Genomic DNA, 16,707 nt, shown 5'->3' with positions numbered 1-16,707 from the left:
TTCCTTGGCTTTTAAACCCAGCATGAGACTCTGCTCTTGTTTTAGTGGGGGTTTTTTTTTCATTCATTCATATCTTTATTGCAGACTCATGGTCCATTTGACAAAACAAAGACACTAAAGACTACTAAAAAACACACGATAAAAAATACAAATTTAAAACAAATTCATATACAGGCTTTTATGTCAGTGCTCCCTAAGAGTTGTTTCCTGACTCATCTAGTCTACATATGAATTTATTTGTATTTATTTTTTAGTACTATGCATCATTATCTGCCACTTAAAGTTTCTGTAGGCTCATTTTTTTATACCTAGCCCTCAACTGAGCAGTGTAGAGTGATGTACAGTATGATCTAAATTATTGTTTTAACAATTTAATTGAATTATTGTTTTATGTCTTATGTTCTATTCTTATTTGTGTGCAGCACTTTGTTCCAGCTGTGGCTGTTTAAAGTGCTTTATAAATAAAGTTGATTTGAGTTTAGTTGAGTTCCTCCACGGTGCTTTTTGACTGTCTCACATGTTAAGTTTCTCCACTCTCGCCGTGTTTTTCTGCAGCTGATGGAGGCGCACATAGCCAACCAGGAGGACGCCCAGCAGAAGCTGCAGCTGGAGAAAGCAGCAGTGGAGGGAAAAGTGAAGAAGATGGAGGAGGACATCCTGCAGATGGAGGACCAGAACAACAAGCTGCAGAAGGTGTGAAGCAGAGCACGTCCATCATCATGCACCAGTGTGGTGCTCAGATGTTTTGTTCAGTTTAAAACTGAACTCTTGTTCTTTGTTTGTATGTTTTTAGGAGCGAAAGCTTCTGGAGGAGAGGTTGGCCGACATGAGCTCCAACCTGGCCGAGGAGGAGGAGAAGTCCAAGAACCTCACCAAACTCAAGGCCAAACACGAGTCCATGATCTCTGACCTGGAGGGTCAGTTAGCAGATACCTTACTGTCTTTACTGGCCTACCGCAAATAATTCATCATGCAAAATACAAACCATAAGGTTTATAGGGGAAAAGTTGAAGAGTCCTCAAATGTTTTACAACAAAATTCAGATACAGCAAGAGTCAATGTTATATTTGACCCAGAAGTCAGGCTTTTTACCCATAATTCAGATTATGAATATGAAATTTAACCAGTAAAATCAAAAAGAAGAGCCCTTTTCTTAGAAGCCCTTTTCTTAGGGTAGCATATGCAATAAATTATTCAACCAATTTGGGTTATAAAAGAGGATTGACCTTAGTTATGAAAAACAAATGAGCTTAAACAGTTTTCTCATAATGTCTTTATCAAAACTCCAGTGCGTATGAAGAAGGAGGAGAAGGGTCGTCAGGACATGGAGAAGGCCAAGAGGAAGGTGGAGGCCGAGCTGGCCGACCTCCAGGACCAGCACGGCGACCTGCAGAACCAGCTGGCCGAGCTGCGAGCCCAACTGGCCGCCAAGGAAGAGGAGCTCCAGGCCACACAGGCCCGGTAAGACGGAGCAGTGTTTGACAGTATGACAGGTGAACAAGAGTTAAAGGGGTTAAAAATGTTAAGATGAGACACTATTTTTCACTTCTTCTGTGTGCGTGTGTGTGTCCACAGCTTGGAGGAGGAGAGCAATCACCACGGGGCGGCGGTGAAGAAGATTCGGGAGTTGGAGGCTCTGCTCTCGGAGCTGCAGGAGGACCTGGAGGCCGAGAGGGCGACGAGGGCAAAGACCGAGGCCGCGCGACGGGACCTCGGTGAGGAGCTGAACGCTCTGCGCACTGAGCTGGAGGACAGTCTGGACACCACGGCTGCTCAGCAGGAGCTACGGTCTGTACGATCTATAATTATCATGCATAACCTGTAATAATGATGCTCAGGAGGTGAATATGGAAAGCTGATACCTGAGGAGATTCTGACCTGTAAGTAACGGCATCATCGGCGTACGGGCGGAGGTTTATTTATAAGATGGTTCTGTGGATCGTGTTACTGTTGGATGTGTTAAAGTGAAGTGATTTTTGTGTGTGTGTGTGTGTTCGACAGGGCGAAGCGTGAGCAGGAGGTGGCCATGCTGAAGAAAGCCATGGAGGAAGAGGGGCGGAGCCACGAGGCTCAATTCCAGGATATGAGACAGAAACACACTCAGGCTGTGGAGGAGTTCAGTGAGCAGCTGGAGCAGGCCAAGAAGGTACACGAACACACACAGAAACACAAACATACAGAAAATGAACATAGATGAATGTGAAAATAAGGAAGACTTAAAGGGATAGTTCAACATTTTGGCAAATTGGCCCATTGCCATAATCCCTATAGTTTTAGGAGTAGGTTCGTTACCTTTAATTGTCTGTGCAAGCTATTTTTAGAACGGCAGAGCAGAGCCGCGAGCTGCTCAGAGCTACACTACGGAGGCTAATGGGATTTCTTGGTTTCCCTCATCGAACTCATCAAATACACAATCAAACAACTCCAAAACGCTCTTGTGGACAAGTTGTGACCTGCACATTCACCACGCTATGAGATAATAACAGAACATTACAAGACAGAGTTGTTTTCGAGGCAAATGCAGAGACTGCTTGCCGAAAAACTGCCCCCGACAGAAACGTGCATCAGAGGTTTTGCATGAATTTACCTCGAAAACAACGCAACAAACCTACTCCTAAAACTATAGGAATTATGGCAATGGGCCAATTTGCCAAAATGTTGAACTATCCCTTTAAAGCTTCATGTGTTGACTCGGCTGACTCTCCCGTACTCACCTGTGCGTCCAGGTGAGGGCTGGTCTGGAGAAAGCCAAGCAGGCTCTGGAGAAGGAGACGTCAGACCTGAGTGCCGACCTGCGATCGCTGGCCAGCGCCAAACAGGACGTGGAGCACAAGAAGAAGAAGCTGGAGGGTCAGCTCAACGACCTGCACTCGCGCTTCAACGAGAGCGAGCGCCAGAGGACGGAGCTGGGAGAGAGAGTCTCAAAGATGACCGTGAGTCCTGACGATATGAATTAATCTGTAATACTGTCAGACTCTGTTGTACGAGTTGTATTTGGAGCTACTAAAGAGAGTGAAGGATAAAACTACAGTTTCTTTCTCTTCCTCTGAACATTTCTCTCGACCTGTAGGTGGAGCTGGACGGTGTGTCGGGTCTGCTGAACGAGGCCGAGGGAAAGAACATCAAGCTGAGCAAAGACGTCTCCAGTCTGAGCTCTCAGCTCCAGGACGCTCAGGTGAGAGACACAGTGAAGTTACACCTGTTGAGATGTCACAACAGGCTTCCCACTCTTTTCTTAAAATCATTTTCCAGGACATTTTCATCTACAGTATGACAGACATGTTATTACACCATACACTAATGCATCTCCCGTCCAATTCAAGTGATGATTTCTCCAGTTGTACCTTATTTTGTGTATTAACCAGTTTGTTTCTATGTTTATTCCTGATTTAAAGATGTGCAGTCTATGGCTCTAACTCATTTATGAAATAATCTCTTACATGCTTTGAAATTATTATTATTAATTTAATCATAGATCAGCGCAAACATGTTGTTTTTGTTTTTAAACCACACCCAAAACAGCTCTTTGCTGCTCCTCTATCTGTCACTCAGTAGAAAAGACAAGGAGACTGTGGTTGTGGGAGAGAAAACCTTCATGCTTGCAGTCCAATACTAGAAAGTAGTAGAAACTAGTTTTCTTGCTAGGCACTTTGGAAAAGAAGTCCTTGTTGGGTCTGAAAAAGTCAAATAGAGCTAATTCTAGGACAACTCAAGCTCTTCCAGGACATTTGACTTTTTTTTCATTTTCCATGTGTTTTTCAAGACTGGAAATCGTGTTTAATTTTTGGAAAAGGCTTTCCAGATTTCCCAGGACGCGTGGGAACCCTGAACCTCATGGTGGCGCTAGAACGTCAGCAGGGCTCCTCCTCTGCAGACCATGAACGTTGAGGCGTCTCAGTTGGGACTGAACTGACTGACGTCTCTTCATCCCTCTCCTCCAGGAGCTGCTGTCGGAGGAGACCCGCCAGAAGCTGAATGTGTCGGGACGTCTCCGTCAGATGGAGGAGGACAGAAACAACCTGATGGAGCAGCTGGAGGAGGAGACCGAGGCCAAGCGGGGGGTGGAGAGGCAGGTGTCCGGCCTCAACATGCAGGTCAGTAACTTCACACTTCAGATAAATCAGCGGGATCTTTCAGGATGCGCAGCAGCAACAAACTCCGTCTCGCCCTCTGGCAGCTGTCGGACAACAAGAAGAAGCTGGACGAGCTGTCGGGGGCGGTGGAGATGCTGGAGGAGGGGAAGAAGCGTCTGCAGCGTGAGCTGGAGGCGGTCAACGGCGAGTACGAGGAGAAGGCCTCGGCCTACGACAAGCTGGAGAAGAGCCGGAGCCGCCTGCAGCAGGAGCTGGAGGACGTCCTCATGGACCTGGACGGCCAGAGGCAGCTGGTGTCCAACCTGGAGAAGAAGCAGAGGAAGTTCGATCAGGTCAGTTGAGTTAGTGTCAGAGTGTCTGGCTCCTTGTGCGTCACTCTGTTCACTTCACCTCTGACATTGATTTTTTATGTGCTAAACTGTCCAAACACTGCACTTCTTACTTCTTGCAGTTTGACGTGAATAGTTAAATCATGTTAACCTTTTAAAATGATGAGGTTTGGATCAGCAGCGTGGTTCGGCTCTCTCACTGTCCAGAGTAAATCCAATGAAAAGATAGCGAGAGCTGCTACAATGGTGATCAGAACTAAAAAAATCTATCAATCTAAATGATTGTTCACATATTCTGCATAATGAATATGAACTTTTACCATCTGGGAGACGATATACTGTACATATAACTTGTAGGCTTAAAACCAATACGCACACGCTCTAATTTCTCCATCCATCCATCCATTGTCCACCGCATATCCGAGTCCGGGTCGCGGGGGCAGCAGTCGGAGCAGGGATCCCCAGACTTCCCTCTCCCCGGACACTTCCTCCAGCTCTTCCGGGTGGACTCCAAGGCGTTCCCAGGCCAGCCGAGTGACGTAGTCACTCCAGCGTGTCCTGGGTCTTCCTCGGGGCCTCCTCCCGGTGGGACATGCCCGGAACACCTCACGAGGGAGGCGTCCAGGGGGCATCCTATACAGGTGCCCGAGCCACCTCAGCTGGCTCCTCTCGATGTGGAGGAGCAGCGGCTCTACTCCGAGCTCCTCCCGGGTGACAGAGCTCCTCACCCTATCTCTAAGGGAGCGCCCCGCCACCCTGCGGAGGAAACTCATTTCGGCCGCTTGTATCCGGGATCCCGTTCTTTCGGTCATGACCCAGAGTTCATGACCATAGGTGAGGGTGGGAACGTAGATCGACTGGTAAATCGAGAGCTTTGCCTTTCGGCTCAGCTCCTTCTTCACCACGACGGACCGATACAATGACCGCATTACTGCGGCCGCCGCACCGATCCGCCTGTCGATCTCGCGCTCCGTTCTCCCCTCACTCGTGAACAAGACCCCGAGATACTTAAACTCCTCCACCTGAGGCAGGAACTCTCCCCCGACCTGGAGGGTGCAAAGCCACCTTTTTCGGTCGAGAACCATGGCCTCAGACTTAGAGGTGCGATTCTCATCCCAGCTGCTTCACACTCGGCTGCAAACCGCCCCAGTGCATGCTGAAGGTCCTGGCTCGAGGGAGCCAACAAGACCACATCATCTGCAAAAAGCAGAGATGAAATCAAGTGGCTCCCGAACCGTACCCCACTCCGGCACTTGGCTGCGCCTAGAAATTCTGTCCATAAAAATAATGAACAGAACCGGTGACAAAGGGCAGCCCTGCCGGAGTCCAACACGCACCGGGAACAGGTCTGACTGACTTACTGCCGGCAATGCGAACCAAGCTCCTCTGCTCCGGTCATACAGGGACCGTACAGCCCTCAGCAGAGGGCCTCCGACCCCATACTCTCGGAGCACCCCCCACAGGATGCCACGTGGGACACGGTCGAAAGCCTTCTCCAAGTCCACAAAACACATGTGGACTGGTTGGGCAAACTCCCATGCGCCCTCGAGCACCCTGCGGAGGGTGTAGAGCTGGTCCAGCGTTCCACGGCCAGGGCGAAAACCGCATTGTTCCTCTTGAATCCGAGGTTCGACTATCGGCCGAATTCTCCTCTCCAGCACCCTGGAATAGACTTTCCCCGGGAGGCTGAGGAGTGTGATTCCCCGGTAGTTGGAACACACCCTCCGGTCCCCCTTTTTGAAGAGAGGGACCACCACCCCGGTCTGCCAGTCCAGAGGCACTGTCCCCGACTGCCACGCGATGCTGCAGAGGCGTGTCAGCCACGACAGCCCCGCAACATCCAGAGACTTGAGGTACTCAGGGCGGATCTCATCCACCCCCGGAGCCTTGCCACTGAGGAGCTTCCGAACTACCTCAGTGACTTCAGCTTGGGTGATGAATGAATCAACCTCTGAATCCTCAGCCTCTGCTTCCTCTGCTTCGAGATCCTCGAAGTATTCCTTCCACCGCCCGACGATGTCCCCAGTCGAGGTCAACAGCTCCCCTCCTCCACTGTAAACAGTGTTGGCGGAGCACTGTTTCCCCCTCCTGAGGCGCCGGATGGTTTGCCAGAATTTCCTCGAGGCTGACCGGTAGTCCTCCTCCATGGCCTCCCCAAACTTTTTCCCAGACCCGAGTTTTTTGCTTCCGCGCGACCGCCCGGGCTGCAGTCCGCTTGGCCTGCCGGTACCCGTCAGCTGCCTCGGGAGTCCGCCGAGCTAGCCAGGCTCGGTAGGACTCCTTCTTCAGCTTGACGGCATCCCTTACTTCCGGTGTCCACCACCGGGGTTCGGGGATTGCCGCCGCGACAGGCCGCCGGAGACCTTACGGCCGCAGCTTCCGGACGGCCGCGTCAAACAATGAAGTGGAGAACATGGTCCATTCGGACTCAATGTCTCCGGCCTCCCTCGGAAATCCGGTCAAAGCTCTCCCGGAGGTGGGAGTTGAAGACCTCCCTGACAGGGGAATCTGCCAGACGTTCCCAGCAGACCCTCACGATACGCTTGGGTCTTCCAGGTCTGACCAGCTTCCTCCCCTGCCAGCGGATCCAACTCACCACCAGGTGGTGATCAGTTGACAGCTCAGCCCCTCTCTTCACCTGAGTGTCCAAGACATACGGCCGGAGGTCAGATGACACGACTACAAAGTCGATCATTGACCTCCGGCCTAGGGTGTCCTGGTGCCACGTGCACTGATGGACACCCTTATGCTCGAACATGGTGTTCGTTATGGACAGACTGTGGCTAGCACAGAAGTCCAAATAACAAAACACCGCTCGGGTTTCAGATCGGGGAGGCCGTTCCTCCCAATCACACCTCTCCAGGTAACACTGTCGCTGCCCACGTGAGCGTTGAAGTCCCCCAACAGAACGATGGAGTCCCCAGTTGGGGCACTTTCCAGCACCCCTCCCAGGGCCTCCAGGAAGGCTGGGTACTCTGCACTGCCGTTCGGCCCGTAGGCCGAAACGACAGTGAGAGACCTATCCCCGACCCGAAGGCGCAGGGAAGCGACCCTCTCGTTAAGTGGGGAGAACTCCAACACATGGCGGCTGAGCTGGGGAGCTATAAGCAAGCCCACACCAGCTCGCCGCCTCTCACCATGGGCAACTCCAGAGTGGAAGAGAGTCCAACCTCTCTCAAGGAGTTGGGTTCCAGAGCCCAGGCTGTGCGTGGAGGTGAGCCCGACTATCTCTAGTCGATACCTCTCAGCCTCCCGCACAAGCTCAGGCTCTTTCCCCCCCCAGCGAGGTGACATTCCATGTCCCTTAAAGCCAGAGTCGTCGCACGGGGATTGGGTCGCCGGGGCCCCCGCCCACGGCTGCCACCCAAATCACACGGCACCTTCCCCTTATGAACCCTCCCGCGGGTGGTGGGCCTACGGGAGGGCGGGCCCACGTCGCTCGTTCGGGCTGCGCCCGGCCGGGTCCCGTGGGCCAAGACCCGGCCACCAGACGCTCGCCTGCGAGCCCCGACCCCAGGCCTGGCTCCAGGGTGGGGCCCCGGTAACGCCAGTCCGGGCGACGTACACTTCCTTGCTGTTTTCTTCTTCATAAGGGGCTTTGAACCGCTCTTTGTCTGACCCGTCACCTAGGACCTGTTTGCCTTGGGAGACCCTACCAGGGGCATTAAGCCCCGGACAACATAGCTCCTAGGATCAATCGGGTGCTCAAACCCCTCCACCACGGTAAGGTGGCGGTTCAAGGAGCTCTAATTTCTCCCAACATCAATTGCTCTGCTGAACAAATCTGCATAATATCCTGGAATAACTTTTATAATTTAAGTTTTTATTGTGTTTTAGTTGTATTGACATACTTTAACACTGTACTAAGTCACTTTGAGCAGGCATGGAGTCATTACAGTCAATCGTGCAATGTATTATTATTATTATTAAGGAGAGCGTGTATGTATATTTTATATGTTTGAAGCACTAATCTCGATCTCCTTTGTGTTCACGTCGGGCAGATGTTGGCAGAGGAGCGAGCCGTGTCCTGTAAGTTTGCAGAGGACCGGGATCGAGCAGAGGCGGAGGTGAGGGAGAAGGAGACTCGGGTGTTGGCTCTGTCCAGAGCTCTGGACGAGAGCCAGGACACGCTGGAGGAGGCCGAGAAGTCCATCAAGTGTCTCCGAGCCGAGATGGAGGACCTCATCAGCTCTAAGGACGACGTGGGAAAGAACGTAAGACACGATGTCGGAGCGTGAAGGAATGAGAGGTCGACATGATGACGTGACGATGTGATCTGATCCTCTCTCTCTCTCCGTCCTCCATCAGGTCCACGACCTGGAGAAGGCCAAACGCGGCCTGGAGGCCATCATGGAGGAGATGAGGACGCAGATGGAGGAGCTGGAGGACGAGCTGCAGGTGGCCGAGGACGCCAAGCTGCGTCTGGAGGTCAACAGCCAGGCCACCAAAGCTCAGCACGAGAGGGAGCTGCAGGCCCACGACGAGATGGGCGAGGAGAAGAGGAAGCAGCTCCTCAAGCAGGTGGAGAACGACCTGCAGCCGCTACGTCTTCATCTCTCCGTTTACAGATAAGACACCGTTTAGGAAATAACTAACTGTTCCTCTTCTTGTTGCTGCATCAGGTGCGGGAGCTGGAGGCGGAGCTGGAGGAGGAGAAGAAGCAGCGAGGTCAGGCGTCGGCCGGGAAGAAGAAGCTGGAGGGGGAGCTGAAGGACATCGAGGACCAGCTGGAGGCCACCAACAGGGGGCGCGACGAGGCCGTGAAGCAGCTCCGCAAGATCCAGGTTGAGCCTCCTCGTATTTTTTAAGCTTGCTCATTTTGTTTAAGTTCATTTAAATGCATTTTTTATGTTGGTGCCACCACAGCTCCTTTGTGTATGCATGTGCCGTCGGAGCGGTGGAGTTTGTGCAAGTTTGTGCAGGTTTGCTCATGTTAACAAGGGATTTTGGGGAACTTGTAATACATTTTTTGTTTGTCTTTTAAAAAAAAATGCATTTTGAGACAACAACTGTTTAAAAACCCATTTGTGTCCTGGTCTTGACTCCTCCCCCCTCTCTGCTCCTCTCAGGGCCAGATGAAGGATCTCAGCCGGGACCTGGAGGACTCTCGTGCCGCCCAGAAGGAGGTGCTCGGTTCAGCCAGAGAGTCTGAGCGCAGAGTCAAGGTCCTGGAGGCCGACATCGCCCAGCTGCACGAGGTGAGGTCACGTGTTTCTTTTCTTTTTTTTATCTGTTTATTGAATCTTACATATTAGAAAAACAATAGTGTTCTATACAACAGTAATTACAGATGTAAATTCAGCATACCCCAGAACAGATACCAACCTCCCACCCCCATCCCTCGGCACCCAGCCACAGCAGATAAGTTAAAAAAAAAGACAAACAAAAGGAAAGAAAAAAAAGATGGGTTGATCGAGGAAGAGAAAAAGACGATAAACAATATATGAATATAATTGAAACAATTGAAACAATTAAAAATAAATAAATATGTTAGTAAGTAATAAAAAAAGAGTAAATTAGTGAATAAATAATAATTCAGAGGTCACATGTTTCTGGTTATCAGCTTTAACAATCTGCAGACCAGCACGTCAGAAATATCTTTCTTTATAACCATTTCTTATAACATTATATTTAGAGTTTCTTACCTCCTGTATTTCACCATCCACTCCCTGTCTGTCTGTCTGTGTGTGTGTTTGTCCAGATGTTGGCAGCTGCTGAGAGAGCTCGTAAGCAGGCGGAGACAGAAAGAGACGAGCTGCACGAAGAACTGGCCAGTAACTCCTCTGGGAGGTCGGTGTTTGATCTTCAGAGCTTTGACTTTACAGGGAATAAAGAAAAATGTGATTAGTATTTTAGTGGTAGCAGGAAAAATCCTGAACGAACATCCAGTGGAAAATCCATGAGATATTATCCAGAGGCTGAATAGTTTTAATAATCAACATTCCTCCAATCTGAAGTTTTGGATTTATATACTTTATACCAGTAGTTCCCAAACTTTTTAGGCCGTGCACCCCTTCTACTTCCCGGCCTAGCTAAAGGCATAGTCTATTTATCAACTGGATTTTGGGTACATTTTTTTTAAAATTATTATTGTTTATTAAAATGTTTTTAATTCAGGTTTGCAAATTATTTTCTTGAATTTTACTAGGTACACTGTGAAAACCCATTTGAGTTTGGGAATCCCTGCCTGATACCATTTAAATTTAACCATTGTTCAAATTGTCCTTCAGTAATATAACTTTTGTGGAGTGGAAAAGTAAAAAGGCTTTTCATATTTACCATCCTACCTTTCCTTTACTCCATCCTCCTCCTCCTCCTCCTCTTCAGATCACTTCTGTCGGATGAGAAGCGTCGTCTGGACACGAAGATCAGTCAGCTGGAGGAGGAGCTGGAGGAGGAGCAGTCCAACACGGAGAGTCTCAACGACCGGCTGAGGAAGAGCCAGCAGCTGGTACACTGCAAAAACTCAAAATCTTACCAAGAATATTTGTCTTATTTCTAGTCAAAATGTCATTTCTAGTCAAAACAAATCTCATTATACTTAAAATAAGACTCATCACATTAAAAAGTAGCTTGTTTTTAGACACTTTTTACTTCTTTCAAGCATATTTTCACTTGGAATAAGTAGAAAAATCTGATAATGGAGCAAGTTTGTCTTATTACAAGCACAAAAAACCTACTTTCACTGGCAGGTTTTTCTACTTATTTTAAGTGAAAATACATTTGAAACAAATGAAAATTATCTAAAAACAAGTTCATTTTTAGGTGATGAGTCTTATTTTAAGTGAAAAGAGTTTAGTTTTGACTAGAAATGAGACGTTTTGACAAGAAATAAGACAAATATTCTTGGAAAGATTTTGAGTTTTTGCAGTGTAGGTGGTGCACAGAGGCCGGAGCGGTGTTCGTCTGAGAGTCTGAGCTCAGACTAACTCTGGTGTCCTGGTGCCGTGCAGGTGGAGCAGATGGGCGCGGACCTGGCGGCGGAGCGGTCCACGGCTCAGAGCAGGGAGGGATCCAGGCAGCAGCTGGAGAGACAGAACCGAGAGCTGAAGGCCAAGCTGCAGGAGATCGAGGGCCAGGGACGCTCCAAGCTCAAATCCTCCATCGCCGCCCTCGAGGCCAAGCTGAGAGAGGCGGAAGAGCAGCTGGAGATCGAGAGCAGGTAATGATGCATGATGGGAAATGGAGTTTTAAAGGGGACATATTACGGAAATATCACTTTTTGAAGGCTCTTTAATGTATATTTGGGTGTTTGTCTTGCCTTCCGGCCCCCAAAATGTAAAAATTGACAAAAAAAAATCCATGTGGTTTTACGAGCTGTTCCCTCGGTCGTCTTCCAGTGATGTCATTAGTTGTACCACCCCTACCTGGTACTCGTAGAAGTGGTTCATTTGCATTTAAAGGGACAGGCTCTGAAACCAGCCGTTCTGAACAGGGCTGTTTTGAGCAGATGAAAAGAGCTGAAATGTTTGCTCTTGAGGTATTTTGATGTTTGATTTTGGGGTATTTTGACCAAAGCTTGTCACAGATATGTCTTTAAGACACCTGGGAACTTTTTTAATTTGTGGAAAATGGGCGTAATATGTCTCCTTTAAAGGATAAGTGCCGTTTTTTACAACCTGGACCTTATTTCTGGCATAAAATACGGTCGTTTACTCACCCAATAACTTGTCATTAGGAGTCCTTCAGACGATATTTAGATCCATTCGAGAGCTGCGTATATCCATAGAGTGGGAGTGATCGAGGCACCGAGAATGCGCATTATAACGTATTATCTGCCGCAAAACTGGTTCATTTGACCAAAATTTTAAGATTCGCTAGGAGTCGTCATCCTGGGTCTGTAGATCGACCTACTAACCTCTGAACTGGATGATGTCATCTCTGAGTGCCGCGCGCAGCCACAGCACGGCTCATTCACTCTGCAACGGTCGGCTTGTTTACCTGGAATTTGCTAGTGCTAGTTTTGTGCAACATGGCTGAATATTTGTCAGACTTCTACAGACCCCGGATGGCGATAACAGAGCGAGTTTCGGGGCAGATAATGCGTTATTTAGAGGCTGCATTTCGGTGCCCTGATCACTCCCACTATATGGATCATATACGCAACTCTCGAATGGATCTAAATATCGTCCGAGGGACTCCTAATGACACCAAAGTTATACGGGTGAGTAAATGACTGTATGTACCAGAAACAATGTCCAAGTTGTAAAAAAATGGAACTTCTCCTTTAAGACTGAAAAGTTTAATTCAAACCCACAATGGGACACACATGGTGGCGACTCTGGCAAATAAACTTTGAAACTAAAGTTTGGGATGAGAAAACAAAAATGCTGCGTTGATGTAAATGATGATGATGATGATGATGATGTGTAGGGAGCGTCAGGCCAACGCGAAGAATCTGCGTCAGCGAGAGAAGAAGCTGAAGGACATGACGATCCAGATGGAGGACGAGAGGAAGCAGGCGCAGCAGTACAAAGACCAGGTAAACGCCGCTGCGTCCAGGTAACCAGCCAAAAACATCGTTCATCACACACTCACGTCACTTAACCCCGCGTCGTCGTCCACTCGTCCACAGGGAGAGAAGTCCAACCTGCGGGTGAAGCAGCTGAAGCACCAGCTGGAGGAGGCGGAGGAGGAGGCGCAGCGCATGGCGGGGGCTCGGAGGAAACTGCAGAGGGAGCTGGACGAGGCGAGCGAGGCCAACGACACCCTGAACAGAGAGGTGTCGTCGCTCAGGAGCAAGCTGAGGTAACAGCTCAGACTGAGGGGAGACAGGTGGAGACAGGTGGAGGAGCTGGAGTTCAACAATACAAAACTATTCAACAGCGAGAGAGAGAGAGAGATCACATTTCTGACATTTTTCTACGTGTTTAATTTGAACTGTCGATCCATAAGAAAATATATTTGTGGTTTTAAAAAACCGCCTCAGTGTAGTTTTACAGGTGCATCTAAATAAATTAGAGTATCATGGAAAAGTTAATTTCCAGTAGTTCCAAGTCAAAAAACCCTAACCAAGTATTGAGAGCGTCGAGATGGACATACCTTTTAGAAAGCTGACATTTCCATTTTAAAAATGCTTTTTTAATTAGTCTTTTGTAATATTATTGTAATTACATACTTACATTTTTTTGAGATAACAGTGTACTGAATTTTAGGTCAAATGTAAGCCATAATCATTACAATTAAAAGAAATTAAATACTGTATATAAAGACATGAAATGTTTAATTATGTGTGTAATGGATCTATATAATCTCTTAGTTTCACTTTTTGAATTGAATTACTGACATAAATAAACTTTTCCATGATGAGATGCATCTGTACATCTCTCAGTTTCTCTCTGCAGCCAATCAGAAAAGAGGAGGCTCTTAACATTTACATTTACACTGAGCCGCGACTCTTTGCATTAACACTGTTAAACTTTAGTAGAAACTGTGATTTGTGATTTGAAATCTCCTTTTGCTCCTTTCCTGTCTGGCTCCTCTGGTTCCTCTCTTCCCCTCAGACATCTGTGATCTGTCTTCAGAGCTGCTCCTCCTTCTTTTTCTTCTTTCTTCTTCCTCTTCTTTCAACAGGCTTTTTAACCTTGATCCTCATCAATCTGCAAGTTTACTCCTCAAACATTTCAGGGGCTTCTTTTTGTTTTGTTTCTTGTTTAATTCTCGCTTTGCAACCGCAGCCACCTCGTGAGTCCTCGCTGCTCTCTCTCCTCCTCTCCTTCCTCTGCCCTTCACCTCGCTCTGACCCTCCTCTTCCTCGTCTGTCTCTTCCTCCTGATGTGTCGGGTGTTCCCAGGCGTGGTGGTGGTGGTGGGGAGGCGGCGTTCAGTAGCCCCAGCCCGCGGAGCAGCAGCAGCGGCGGTGGCGGCAGCAGCAGCATCAGCAGGAGCTTCGGGATGGGAGGCAGCATCGGGCGGAGGAGCACCATCAAGGAGAACTCGGTGGATCTGCAGGAGGAGGAGCCTCGGTCCCCGTCTCCCCCGCCCTGCAGCCCCCCGCTGGAGGCCCGGGAGGAGGAGGAGGAGGAGGACTACGCCTACGGCCCCGACGAGTAAAAAAGGACCACACTCGTTAACGTTATGATTAGATTTCACTTGAGTAAAGAAAACAGAATTATTTTTTACACTTTTCAGTAAGAAAAATAATCAATAAAGTAATGAAACTGAAACAGACACACAACAAAAACAGGAAGTAGCTCCACCACATTAAAGGCAACACATCACGGATCGCTCATGGTCACGCTGTAGATTGAACTCCTCAAATGAAGTTTGCAAAGTCATAAAAAAAAAATGTGTCTGTGATCTGATTCAACTTTTGTGGTTCCTCCTATAAGTTATCACCATTTTATTTTATTTTATTTTCAATGTTTGTGGATCAACATAAAATATAATTTATGTGAATTTATTCTATTTATTTATCTTCCAGGTAGTTTTAACAAATTCCCACTCAAAGAGTCAGTCTCTCAGTTACGACCCCAGACACACGAGTCACAGAGCGAAGCATCAAATAAACATCAAACTTTAGATCCTCAAAGATAAATACAGGGTTCCTACAGCTTAAGCCAACTTGAATTTAAGACTTTTTAAGACGTTTTTAATGCCACTTGAAATGAAATTTAAGACCGACTTCACAATAAACACAAATGCAAAAAAAAACATCACCACATCTATTATAGGGTTAGGGACAATTTTACCCACTTTCCTATGTGGTCCAAGGTAAAGTGACTGCTACATGAATGACTGGGGGAAAAAAAAAAAAACTGATTTGGGAGCTGGTGGCGGTAAGAAATTTAGCGGTGACAGCCGCCACTAACTTCTCTATGTCAGAATGTTACCAATTATTTTGAGATTTGAGACTAATTACAATCATAAAATCCCACTTACCAAGTGTTAACATTTTTAAGACCTTTGAAAAAATGTATTTAAGACATTTTAATGCCAATTAAGGCCTTGTTTTTAGATTAATGAATTCAATGCCTTTTAAGACTTTTTAAGGATCCGTAAGAACCCTGAAATATATAATTAAAATTTTAACAGTTTTCTTACCAGAATTTGAGAAAAAAACATATTTTATTATGAAAATATAAGAGATATGTAAACACTTAGCGGAAAATAAAGTCATTTTGATTCAGGTTGTTTAAATTTTGCAGTCACATTTTAGCTCAATATTTGTTGAGATCAGAAAAAAACATTTTTTTAACCAACTTCTCATTGATTGGTTGAAATATTTTTCTTTTGAGGCTTGTTAAAATTATTATATGACTCTATTGAAAGGTATTTATTTTTCTGAAAAACAGATGCTCTGCTCTGTGTCTCAAACCTGGAGCTGACTTTAATCTTCATGCATGTCCCCAGAAGGTTTGAATATGTAGAGACGCTGTTAGTACGAATGTAAAACTATATTTGTAAGCCAACTGTTGTATATTCAGGCGGTGTGAAACCTAACAGACTCACAATATATAATTTTAATGAAGATGATTTGTACAACAGACTTTCTGCTTTCTGTGAACCAGTGCTATTAAAGCCGCTATTAAACTTCACCTGGTGTCTCACTCGCGTCTTCCAGTTTCTACTGTCAGTAAAATCAGTGACATTTTATTTTTCCATTTCAAGTTTTATTTGCTTTTTGAGAAGCATCATAAGCAGCACTGAAGGTAAAAACAAAACAAACAAACAAAAAAAACACAACAGAACAGGTCTGAGCACTTCATAAAGGCTTTGGGTAAGTACTGTGATAAAGACAAGTCACATAGGGCCAAAAACAAACAGACAAAACCCACCAAGCCTCGATCTCCACCTGTTTCAACATACTGACCTTTATTTTGAAGGTCCAGTCTGTTCCACCTGAGCAGCTACTCTGCAACTGGACCACAACCTGAACCTACGCAAACTCAACCTAACAGTTAGTAACCCTACAGTAGAGGTACAGTTCATTACACTACGAGTCAATCTATTATTACATACTTTTTCTCTTTTTAACATAAAACACAAGTAGCCTTCACTGAAGTATTCATATCTCCTCATTAACAGGAGTTCAGCAGATTCACTCCTGCAAAGACAGAAGTAGAGCTCTGCACAGCGTCTGAAGGTGCCTCCTCTCCTCTTCTCGTCTGCTACATGTTTAAACTCCTACTCTTTTCTTACAGTACTTGAGCCCAAGAGGAAGTTGCTGAAACCCTCAAAAAAGTGGCAGTGGTTCATCCTCTGGGGAACAAAAATGTGATTTAGCAGATGTCGACCTGCCCATTAAGTCGTAATACTTATTGTGTAAAAAGGGGTTTGGCCGAA

The 16,707-nt window shown here is 47.0% G+C and overlaps 1 protein-coding gene across 2 annotated transcripts in view; it reads left to right on the top strand.

Annotated features, from left to right (window-relative positions):
* LOC146982637 (uncharacterized) overlaps positions 1-14,603 on the top strand; it is a 28,070-nt gene extending 13,467 nt beyond the window's left edge. The window contains exons 24-42 of one of the 2 annotated variants that reach the window (XM_085783700.1): positions 556-693; positions 794-917; positions 1,290-1,461; positions 1,576-1,788; positions 2,002-2,146; positions 2,727-2,933; positions 3,071-3,175; positions 3,942-4,094; positions 4,178-4,426; positions 8,425-8,637; positions 8,732-8,944; positions 9,046-9,207; positions 9,493-9,621; positions 10,125-10,213; positions 10,751-10,874; positions 11,377-11,585; positions 12,797-12,905; positions 12,999-13,171; positions 14,217-14,603. In XM_085783700.1, coding sequence (XP_085639826.1) covers positions 556-693; positions 794-917; positions 1,290-1,461; positions 1,576-1,788; positions 2,002-2,146; positions 2,727-2,933; positions 3,071-3,175; positions 3,942-4,094; positions 4,178-4,426; positions 8,425-8,637; positions 8,732-8,944; positions 9,046-9,207; positions 9,493-9,621; positions 10,125-10,213; positions 10,751-10,874; positions 11,377-11,585; positions 12,797-12,905; positions 12,999-13,171; positions 14,217-14,475 — 3,186 coding nt within the window. In that variant the 3' untranslated portion in view covers positions 14,476-14,603. Of the gene's footprint in view, positions 1-555; positions 694-793; positions 918-1,289; positions 1,462-1,575; positions 1,789-2,001; positions 2,147-2,726; positions 2,934-3,070; positions 3,176-3,941; positions 4,095-4,177; positions 4,427-8,424; positions 8,638-8,731; positions 8,945-9,045; positions 9,208-9,492; positions 9,622-10,124; positions 10,214-10,750; positions 10,875-11,376; positions 11,586-12,796; positions 12,906-12,998; positions 13,172-13,926 lie in introns of both variants that reach the window. The other variant, XM_085783701.1, reaches the window with a different exon arrangement.
* Positions 14,604-16,707: the final 2,104 nt, after the last annotated feature.

Source organism: Trachurus japonicus, chromosome 8 (assembly GCF_045865225.1).
Source record: "Trachurus japonicus isolate A0001 chromosome 8, Traja_1.0".
Taxonomy (NCBI): domain Eukaryota; kingdom Metazoa; phylum Chordata; class Actinopteri; order Carangiformes; family Carangidae; genus Trachurus; species Trachurus japonicus.
This window is presented reverse-complemented; position numbering and strand designations above follow the sequence as displayed.